The sequence below is a fragment of the Pimephales promelas genome, chromosome 13 (assembly GCF_988280905.1).
Source record: "Pimephales promelas chromosome 13, fPimPro1.hap1.1, whole genome shotgun sequence".
Taxonomy (NCBI): Eukaryota; Metazoa; Chordata; class Actinopteri; order Cypriniformes; family Leuciscidae; genus Pimephales; species Pimephales promelas.
In genome coordinates, this window is record NC_142781.1 from 27,931,824 (window position 1) to 27,943,841 (window position 12,018).

The window sequence follows — 12,018 nt, forward strand, 5'->3', positions numbered from 1 at the left end:
TTTGGCAGGCTTTCGTGTGGTTGCGTTCTTCATCTCAATTTGAGTGACTGTAGATGTCCCTTAAATCAGTACCCTAACAACTGTTTTCAAGCAGCATGTTCATTTTGGTGTTTATGTTCAGAAGCATTCCTCTATTTTTGTAACATGAGAGTTGGGCCCGGACTGTCCTTGGTCATTCTATCAGGCAATCTGAGAGTGATCTAAATCACTCTGTGCCATCGTGCAAAAGAATGTGCTTTGACGATATGTGCAAATATTACCCTGGGATGTTTATGAATTTCAAATAAGTAACTATAAGAACACACTACCGTTCAAAAGTTTGGGGTGTACGTTTTTTTTAATGTTTTTAAAAAAGAAGTCTCTTATGCTCACCAAGGCTGCATTTATTTGATAAAACCAGTAAAATTGTGAAATATTATCAGCTATAATATTTTCAAAGGGCTATTTTAATATATTTTAAAAGGTAATTCATTCCTATGATGGCAAAGCTGAATTTTCAGCATCATTACTCAAGTCTTCAGTGTCACATGATCCTTCAGAAATCATTTTACTGTAGCCTGATTTGCTTTTCAAGAAACATATCATATTATTATCAGTTGTGTGTTTTTGTGGAAACCATGATGGATTTAAAAGAAGTTTCTTCTGTTACTTTCACCAATTGAATGCATCCTTTCTGAATAAAAGTATTAATCGAAGTAAAAAAAAAAAAAAACGTACTGTCCCCTAACTTTTTAATAGTTTACCCTGTACTTGCTTTTGAATGCTACATTTTTTTTTTCTGAATTGTGTAGTCGCATGGATTCCTCTGTTTGTGCACAATGGAATGCAAATGTTAAGTGTTTAAAAAGAGCAAATGCAGTACAATGCATCTGATGTTGCAGTGTTCGAGTGCCCTGGCATGTGTTTACCTCGAGTCCTTAAAGTCCTGCAGGCATAAAAACAGGAACCTGCTTAATCATCAACCTAGAACTTCCCCAGCAGGCATGATGGAAAACTTATCCAGTATAATAACATTTATAGAGTTGTCTGTTCTAAAGTGCTCCTAAATTAGTCTCAGATGCAGTTTGTGTATATATATATGTATATTTATATATGTTTGTGTGTATATATATATATATATATATATATATATGAAGAGTTCAGATGCAAAAGCCTCTAAGTGCCATTTGAAATTTTCTTCTAGAATGATCATTTTTATCAAGCTTGTATAATTAAGTTCAGTGATTTCACTTAAATTACAATGATAATTACCTATTAATTGTTATTTAAGTGAAATTACTGAACTTAAATATACAAGTTTGATAAAAATCATCATTAAAGAAGAAAATTTCAAATGGCATTTAGAGGCTTTTGCATCTGAACTCTTCATATATATATATGTGTGTGTGTGTGTGTGTGTGTGTGTGTGTGTGTGTGTGTGTGTGTGTGTGTGTGTATTTATGTATGTATATGTATGTGTATGTATATATATATATATATATATATATATATATATATATATATATATATATATATATATAATACCTGAATGAAAACATTCTTGCCAGCTTACACTGAGGCATTTAGTTTCAGTGCTTGATTTACTACCGACTTGATACCCGTCCTAAATTTCTCAAAAGCAGGAGGGTTGCATAATCAGAAAATTACATAACTGTTGAAGAATATTGCACCAAAACTGGTTATTTATTCTCAGCTCTACCACAGAAAAAGTGCTGACCACAGTGCTTTGGAAATGCTATTTCTGATGTTTCCTTTTTGTCAGGTTCACATTATACAGCATCAGTGTTTTTGTTGTAGGTATTTCTCTCAAAGCAAATCAAAAGACAGATGTGAAAACAGCTTCAGGGTGGAAGTGCTGTTTTGAGGTGTGAGATAATGACTGTTTCAGTATTTATCTTCTGGTATTTCTTCTTTGTTATCATGAATGTATTCTTTTAAGACTAATTGTGGAAGTTGTGAGTCTCTTCCCTATTTTGACGTGTATCCAAGTGAAACAGCTTCTTGATCAACAAGAAATACAGGGCTCGTGAGTTTAAAAAAAAATGTGCATGGAAAAATAATTTTAGAATAATGCAATATTCCATAAAGAACAAGAATTGTCAATTTTGTTTTCATGGTGACTTTAAAGGGTTAGTTCACCCTCATGTTGTTCCAAACCTCTATGTGTTTATTTGTTCTGCTGAACACAAAGGACGATATTCGGAAGAATGTTTTAATCAAACAGATCTCATTCCCCATTGACTACCATTAGTTGGGGAAAAAATACATACAGTACTATGGTAGTCAATGGGGAATGAGATCTGTTTGATTAAAACATTCTTCCAAATATCTTCCTTTGTGTTCAGCAGAACAAATAAACACATAGAGGTTTGGAACAACATGAGGGTGAGTAAATACTGACAGAATTTTCATTTTTGGGTGAACTAACCATTTATCAATCTCTTGCAGGTCTTGCTGTGGGTTTGGGAATTGGAGCTTTGGCCGAAGTAGCAAAGAAAAGCCTAAGATCAGAGGAGAAGAATGGTAAGACAAATTGTATTCAATTCTACTAGATCTTTACAGATACAGTTCGGATGAGGACAACGTATTCATAATTTAGTCATTTAGTCTGTTTTATTGAAAGTGACTTACTAATCAGGCATAGCACGATTACAAGTGGCAAATCGCATGCAGTCATTGTTTGTTTGTTTTTGGACTTTAAACCATTTCATTAACCGAGAGATGAGTGAGTGAGGAGACGGGGAAGAATAGGAAGGAGATTGTGGGTATTTAAACTCCAGTTACCCACACATAAACGCGTGTGCACTACTCAACACAACCCACAATAACCAACGTGCAGTGCATTTGTAGAAAAGAAAAAATCTTTCCTTCTTTTGTCCTTCATTTCAAGCACAAGCAGTACTAGAAATCTAGTGTGTGCATGGAATTATTTACTCTTAGACAGGTGAGCGCTATTGCTCTTTTGACTGTCTGTGTTTGCTTTAACTGGACTACATGTGTAATAATATGCGCAAATTGCATAACATTTATTGAGTTGTCTGTTCTAAAGTGCTCCTAAATTAGTCTGAGAGGCAGTTTTAATGTTGAGACGAGCCACACAGACCACACAATATTTATATGCATCTGTGTAATTGGTATGAAAAATTGCCAGTTTATTATTGAAATGTCTGCAGTTCTTAAAAGTTTTTCCCTCATTATTGAGATGTTGAACTTCGTTCACCACTTGTGATTGTCGATATGTGCACTCCTCCCATCTTCCAGGGTCTCTCAGCTCAACTTCAAATCTTCTTACGCCACAGAAAGAGCTTTAGTCGGACATTGTTGTTTTGCCATGTTTAAAAGGCAACGTGAAATGTGAATTCGCTGCACGGTCATCATTGTGAATTTGTAGAGCATCTTTATGTTTAATGAAAGATTATGAATGCAATCTTTTATTTTATTTTATTTTATTTTACATTTTTGCATATGGCAAACACTTTTATCCAGAGCGACTTACATTGAATTCAAGGTACATGTTTTATTGTTTTAATGCATTCCTTTGGTCTTACCCTAATCTTGAATATTGGGTTACAAACATTTAAAAAAAAAATTTAACAGCTTATTTAGTTTGATGTTTGGATCTACACCCTCATCTTTTGACTCCATAGACATTAGCAGCTCAAAGTGTCATTGAAATGCATATTAGAATTAGAATCCGAATCAGAATGCACTTTATTTGTCGAGTGTGCACAAGGAATTTGGTTTGGTTTCCTGGACCTCTAAGTACTCTGCAAACATACAGTATATAACATAATAAAATGGAGATAATTAATTAAATATGTGGTATTAAAGAAAAAACAACATAATATACAGCAATACTAATTAAATGAGTAGAAAAAAATGAAGGGAAAAAAGGCATGTACATTTAGATTGTAGATACTCTACAACTGTATAAATATAATTGTGTATTTACACAAGCTATTATTGACTAATATGTTGGTGGCATCAACACCATATGGGAACTGAGAAAATGTGCAAATGGACAGCAGCCTGTAACTATATCTTATCTATGTAGATGCTGGATAATTATTACCTTTGACATCATCACCACATCCAGGAATAGCTCTAATGTCCTCACAGAGATCATGAAGACTCTGTTCCAATAGTTTGTGGGTTTTAGTTTACGTGAACAAATGGTTCTGTGGAAAATGTTAACAGAGTTGTAATTTCACATAGGTGATAAGAAGGCAGTTCTGGACCAAAGCCCCTTCCTTTCGGAGGCCAACGCGGAGCGTATTGTCAGGACACTGTGTAAAGTTCGTGGAGCGGCCCTCAAGCTCGGTCAGATGCTCAGTATCCAGGGTAAGAGAATGCTGTTTGTATAACAAGCTGCCAAGTTAAGGTCACTCCTCAAAGATTTGTTAGGACCAACAAGGAGCCTGACAAGTGCTCAGAACCTGTCATGGCCGCTCTCAAGTTAGGCTGGTATGTGATCTTGGCCTGTCTCTGTTTTAAAGCCTGGTGATGTGAGTGACTGGGAACCGCTTACAGAAAAAGGTGCAGAGAAATTGGAGATGCAGATTATTTCCTTAAATAAACTTTCTGCATTGTGTTCCACACAGCGGTGGAACATGGATGCTAACTTTTCTGCATGATGACAGTTTGGGATCCTCGTACACTACCAGTTTAGACATGCTTGATATGAATGAGTTTGTAGTTGTCATGATCTTAAAGGGATACTCCACTTTTTTTGGAAATAGGCTCATTTTACCACTCCCCCAGAGTTAAAAAGTTGAGTTTTACCGTTTTTAAATCCATTCAGCCGATTTTCTGATATTTAGAAGAATATCAGTAACCAGACAGTTTCTGGTCTCATTGACTGGAAGTCAATGAGACCAGAAACTGTCTGGTTTCTGATATTCTTCTAAATGTCAAAAAATCGGCTGAATACCTTCGAAAACGGTAAAACCCAACTGTTTAACTCTGGGGGAGTTGTAAAATGAGCCTATTTCCAAAAAAAGTGGAGTATCCCTTTAAAGGTCTTTTCGTCTGAAGGTTTACACTTACCAGTTAAAACATAACAAGATTAACCGCGACAAGCAATTTGTCTATCCACACTCAATAGTGAAAATTACTTATTTTTTGTTAATAAATGAAACTATTTTAGTGGACTGCCAATGTTTGAGTTATGTGTGAATCTGCCAAACCATTTATTTCACAACTAAAATTAAAAGAATGAATGAAAAAAAAAATCATTTTGGACTTAACTTTGGTTGTAAATGTGTAAATTAAAAATACACTTCCATTAAACAAAGAAAAAAAATTAACTTTTATTCTGCAAGGAAACTTTAAGTGTCAGTAATGGCATTTTATAATGTTACATATTTTTATAATGTTACAAATATTTCTCTTTCATATAAGTGCTGATCTTTTGAAAATATCACCGTTTCCACAAAGATATTAAGCAGCACAACTGTTTTCAACAAATGATTAAATCTTAGAAGGAGTAATCTGAAGTGATGATGCTGAAAATTCAACTTAGCCATCACAGGAATAAATTACATTATAAAATTAAATAAATGCAGCCTTAATGAGCTTTAGGTGACTTCTTTCAAAAACATTATAAAAAAAATATTACTGATCATCAAACTTTTGAACAGTTGTGTAGGAACTGACAGTTTGCTTTGGTCATGACTCTTGAAAAGTTGCCTGTTGTATACTATCCTCACGCCCTTGAATGAATATAATATCAGCTCAAGCATTGTCTAACTTCTTCTGAGACACAAATACGCCTCTTCTCTGTGCAAATATGTTGATTGTTTCTGGTAGGCATGTGAGGTCATTCTTCCCCGCTTAGTGTGTATTATCGTGTATTGAGACACCCAAAACGAAAGCATCTGTGTCACCCACTCAAGAATGCTGCGCATAAGATCGATGCAGCACAGCGTGACATTTCCAAAGCCCGTGCACTGGCCTCATGCACAGAGTCATTCTCATCAAGATAGGCAGGATTTTGTAAGCTTCAGATCGCACGACTGGCAGTGAAGGACAGCGACAGCACTGGCATCGGCGAAGCTCAAAATAAGCCAGCAGCTATGCCAGAAACGTGACCTTTACGCTACACTTCAGGAAGTTCTGACACGACTGGCACACACAATCGCATGACAAGACATGGCTAAACTGCTGTGTACAGGGGCTGTTTTTACAGCTGGAATATGGAAAGAGACCTCTAATGTTTTATTATAAAATGTGGAAAAAAGAAATGCTTTACCTTTCAAAAGCTGTTTCATTGGAACAAAATGTAAACTTTTATTCGGAAAGAACATTAAATGTATTCAAAGTGACTGTAAAGACGTTTTATAATGTTACAGAATATTTCTATTTAAATTTCTATTCATCAAAGAATCTTTAAAAAATGATCATGGTTTCCACAGAAATATTAAGGGGAAACTGTTTTCAACATTGATGATAAGAAATATTTCTTGAGCAGCAAATCAGCATATTAGAATTTAGTCATGTGACACTAAAATTCTGCTTTTCCACTATAGGAGTTGCATCATGAAATAAAATCTAAAATAGAATAATAATATGTCATAATAATAGAGAGAGAGTGGAGAGAGATATCTACTTAAAAAAAAAAAAAAAAAAAAAAACGTAATAAAAACATTAATGGATGTTACTGCTAAATAAAACCAGACAGGGTGGCCATCAAACCAAAGGTGTTTATTTGTGCAATAATGACCACTGGATTGTACATTTCTACTGCTTATTATATGGTTGCTTGCCGAATAAATTAACAAAAGTGCATGACATATTGATTTGAGGTGAAATTAGTTTGTGTATTACGATAGACACGCACAACTATTCGAGAATTTGCTTGGTTGAGACAAAGTTCAATTATGTATGTGTTTTGGGAATACATAAATATGAATGCCGCAATGTTGTTCTAATGTTTGTTATTGAACGAATAGAAATTACTGATACTATGTAGCCCACATTCCTCAGTCACAGTATCAGCTCAGAAAATGTGAGGTCATCAGACTAATCTGGGTCAAGCAAGTAAACCAGGATAAAAACCATGGCAACTGTAAGAGTCAAGACTTTCCTTTTTTTTTTTTTAAAGTTATGATGTACACAGAGGCGGTTATGGAAAATCTTTTAACTTTCTTTCCTGCATTCTGAAGGAGAGGTGATCTCGCTGGGTTCGGATCAAGCGCGTTATTTATCTCGGTCTCTCTCTCTAAGACTTGTTTACAGTACATCTGTGGTGTACATCTGTCACACAGTGACACGTGAAGGAACATATTCTGTTCCTTCTAGTGAAACCATTTCTAAAATCCTGTTTACATGTATGGACTGACATGCACTGCAAACCTGTAACATGACGACAGATTTAATAAAGATTAAGAAACACAGGAACTCACGGGTACTGTTTATACCTTGGATTGAAATCTGCCTCAAGTGATCAAGTGACCATCACATTTGTTGTGTAAAGATTAACGTGTCCTGAACAACAGAAAAGTGACCTATCAGTCAAGTGTTGTGTGAAAATAAGGTATTACAGGACATTCTTTACAGTGACTTATTCTGTTACTATTACTCTGGGTTCAGTAAGGTTTTATTTTGTATCATTTTATTTTAAGTTGACATAGTTACATGTTACTACACGTACTTACAGGAGAACTTTTAAAAAAACTTTTGCTGATAATTTACTCACCCCCATGTCATCCAAGATATCCACGTCTTTCTTTCTTCAGTCGAAAAGAAATTAAGGATTTTTTTTTTAATTAAGAATTAAGGATCCAGGATTTTCTCAATATAATGGACTTCAATGGGGTCCAAACGGTTCAAGGTCCAAATGAGAGTTTCAGTGCAGCTTCAAAGGGCTTTAAACGACACCAGACGATGAATAAGGGTCTTATCTAGGACCCTTTGAATCATGACTCGAAAAAAGATTTGTTCATTTTGATGGACGAGTTCGAACAGGAGAGTCACGAACGCGCATCGCAGAACAGAACAAGGCGAGCATTTGTGCTTATAAAACGTAAACTTTTTTTATTTATTTTTTTAATGAGCGATCGTTTCGCTAGATAAGACCCATTCATCGTCTGGAATCATTTAAAGCCCTTTGAAGCTGCACTGAAACTCTCATTTGGACCTTGAACTGTTTGGTTCCCATTGTAGTCCATTATATGGAGAAAATCCTGGAATGTTTTCATCAAAAACCTTAATTTCTTTTCGACTGAAGAAAGAAAGACATGGACATCTTGGATGACATGGGGGTGAGTAAATTATCAGCAAAAGTTTTTTTTTTTTTAAAGTGAACTACTCCTTTACAATAGTAATTACAGTAAATTATGCATAATTACAAGTAACTAACCCTAAACCAAACTCTAATCATAACTCAAATAGTTTTAAGGAGTCTGTGTTGCAGTGTAATTATACAATTTAATATGAATTACATGCACTTACTATAGGTTAAGGGTTAGGATGTGGGTGTGGTTTAGGGTTATACATAATTTATAGTTATTACTATAGTAACTACATGTAACAAGGACACTCTAAACAAATAAAGTGAAACCTTTTTTCAGGAAAGACGCATTAAATGAATCAAAAGTGGCAGTAAATTGTTATACATTGTTACAAAAATCTTCTAGTTCTAATAAATGCTATTCTTTTGAACTTTCTATTCTTTTAAGAATCCTGAAAAACAATGCATCATGGGTTTAGAGTAATAATAATTAGGATGTATTCACAGGGAACACATTTGATGTTAGTAATACCTGTAAGTGGCACTCTGTCTCTGCTGAGCACTTGTGAGCCGATCACCCAGGAAGGATGTTAATACCAGCTATAAACAGGGCCATTGTTTTCATTTGGCAATGGCATTAGTACTACACCAACATTGTATGTGTGTTTAATAATGTTTCAGATGATGCATTCATCAACCCACAGCTGGCCAAGATCTTTGAACGTGTGCGTCAGAGTGCTGACTTCATGCCCATCAAACAGATGACGGTACCATCTACTTAAACTACAAAAATATTTTAATCTTTCACGTCAGAAAGTCAGAACAATTCAGTATTTAAAAAAGGAAAAACTGCATGTATGTTGCCGGTTGATCTGTGCAGAAAGCTCTGAGCCATGACCTGGGACCGAACTGGAGGGATAAGCTGGATTTGTTTGAGGACAGACCGTTTGCTGCTGCTTCCATTGGTCAGGTCCATCTGGCCAAGATGAAAGACGGTCGAGAGGTCGCCATGAAAATCCAGGTCAGTTGTGGGCAGAAAGTACTATTATAAACTTGCTGCCAATCAATAATGGTGTATGGTCATTAAAGGTCGTTTATGAGTTTAGTTCACTTTCAATGGGACACCACATACGATAAAAAGATTTAAGCTGGAGCAGCAGTAGGATATTGTTGCATTGCACACAAAAATCACAAACAAAACTTCCTGCCTATCGCATATCATATAAAATGCCCTTTAAAGGTGCAATAAAAGTCTCCTCTAACAGATTAATTTGGAGCACCAACTGCTTCAAGTCCAAGGAGCAATTCCCACTATCAGCTTTTGCAAACAGTTGCAACCATTGTTTATGATGAGATAACCTAAATCTATCTGAATGTGTTACCTCTAAAGTTTTTTTTAGTAAAACAAACTGTTTTGAACTTTTATTAAATGAACTAGCCCCCCTCCCCCCAAAGCATGTGCAACAAGGTCAGGGCTGTTTTACTGGAGGTCACTTGTGTTGCGTTTGTTTGCAGCAGCCCAGCTGTTCTTTCCCCTGGATGCCCTTTAAACATGTTTTGGTTTACGAAATGATCTGCTTCTGCATAATGTTTTCTAAACCCAGTGTAACATACTCTTGGTTCCTGCAGTACCCCGGAGTCGCACAGAGCATCAACAGCGACGTGAATAACCTGATGACGGTCCTGAGCATGAGCAACGCCCTTCCTGAAGGTGATGAACCCATCACTCACGTTTTAGATCTTGAAAACACATGGTCTTTAGAATTTGACTATAAATTGCTGGAGATATAGTGCATATGCGTCGACACGGGCAGCTCTGGTCATTTCCCAATCCCAAATTTGAGAGTATGCTTTTCCTGTCTGCTATGTCCTATAACTAAAAACTAGGGCTGTCAAGCGATTAATCGTGATTAATCGCATCCAAAATAAAAGTTTGTGTTTACATAATATATGTGTGTGCACTGTGTATAATTACAGTACATATATATATATATAAATACACACACATGCTTGTATATATTTAAAAAATATTTTCATTTATATACTGTATATAGATTTATATATAATTTATATTATATATAAATATAAATATTTTATATATAAATAATATTTTTTCTTAAATATACATGCATGTGTGTGTATTTATATATATATATATATACAAAATAATTATACACAGTGCACACACATACTGTATATTATGTAAACACAAACTTTTATTTTGGATGTGATTAATCTTTTGACAGCCCTACTAAAAACATAAAAGTTTGGCGTTGCTAAGAGTTATTTAAGTATTAATTGTGAAAGATGTTGCGTGCACTCACCAAGGCTGCATTCGTTTGATCCGAAATCTAGTTAAAAAATCTGCAATATGTTGAAATAATATTAGATTTTGAAATTCGCTTTGCTCTTTCAGTATATTTTATAAAATAATCTTAATAAATTGTGTCACTCGATCCTTCAAAAATCATTCTAATGCTGATTTGGTGCTCAAGAAACATTATTCTCAATGTTGAAAATGGTTGTGCTGCTTAATATTTTGGCGGAAACCGTAATGCTTTTTTCATAATTTCTTAGGAAATAGAAAATAAATAGAAACAAAAATCTTTTGTAAAATTATACATTTATTTTCTGCCACTTATGATCAAATGAACGCATCCTTGCTGATTAAAAGAGAGTAAGTGAGTGAGTTTTGGCAAGGAATATTTTAAGCTAAAATAATAAACTGATGAGATTGTGCTGATTTTGAAACTCTTTAATTGACCCCCTTTTTTTCTGAGAACTTGGTGTCAGTGCACTCGGATCTATGTTTAGTGTGTTTCAAACTGAGAACTGAGAGCTCAAGGCCTGTTGGGTCTAAGTGGACTGATAGATCTCAGACTTCATGACTGGCCAATCAGAGCTCGGTTGCGGTGCGCATGAGCTGCTTCATCGTTACAATAGCGTCCACTGCTGCATGATCAATGCCGGATAAATATTCAGCTGTCAGCCTAATCCTCCAAATATAGTCTGAACTTTCATTTGAGCTCGTAAATACCACCACAGCATTGCCTATCCTTCTTTTTGCCAGAAGAGAGACTTGACAGAAGGCAGACACCCAAAATATCTTTCATGTCAAGGCAACTCTTGTGAAAAAGAAGGTCACTTTAGCATACTTTTAAGAAAAGTGCTTATTATGGAAATATATTTAAAGGTGGTGTATGTATTATTATTTTTTACGCACTGAAGCATTAAAAATACCTTAGTATGTTTCCTATATCTTCAAACATATTAAGATCACATACTTGTTTCTCTGAAAAACAATGCTACTTTGAAATATATGTTCCGTGTCAGAATATCTGTTTTGGTCAGTTTGATCCCGCCCACTGCCAATTTACCCAATAGTATTTCCACAGCCCAGGTTGCCAGTTATCGTAAAGCACAGCGCATTGCAGCCATGGAAGCCAGCAAACGAACTGGGTCAAAGATCTCAGATTCTACCCGACCTAAACAGCCTTGACGTCTCTCTAAAAAGCTCTGTGACCAGAGCCATATTAAATCAACTCATCAGCTTACAGCGTAAAGCTCGTCAATTTTCATTGTCAATTGCGCTTGACCACTCGCTCCTGTTGCGTGTCCTAAATCTGCTAACCTGAGGATATATATTTAGAATTTGGACTGCAGTACCTCTAGCTGTAAATATTACGTACTGCACCTTTAAGTGCGAACTGAATTAGATGCAATTGCAATTAAATGAAAATGTGTTTAAGTTTATATTTAATGCAATTAGTTGAATGTAAGAGTGCTTT

The 12,018-nt window shown here is 35.3% G+C and overlaps 1 protein-coding gene across 1 annotated transcript in view; it reads left to right on the forward strand.

Moving 5' to 3' along the window:
- The window catches only part of coq8aa (coenzyme Q8A, genome duplicate a), a 29,353-nt gene that overhangs the window by 10,658 nt on the left and 6,677 nt on the right, over positions 1-12,018 (forward strand). The window contains exons 5-9 of the mRNA XM_039693172.2: positions 2,449-2,523; positions 4,216-4,341; positions 8,912-8,997; positions 9,111-9,251; positions 9,860-9,941. Coding sequence (XP_039549106.2) covers positions 2,449-2,523; positions 4,216-4,341; positions 8,912-8,997; positions 9,111-9,251; positions 9,860-9,941 — 510 coding nt within the window. The remainder of the gene's footprint in view (positions 1-2,448; positions 2,524-4,215; positions 4,342-8,911; positions 8,998-9,110; positions 9,252-9,859; positions 9,942-12,018) is intronic.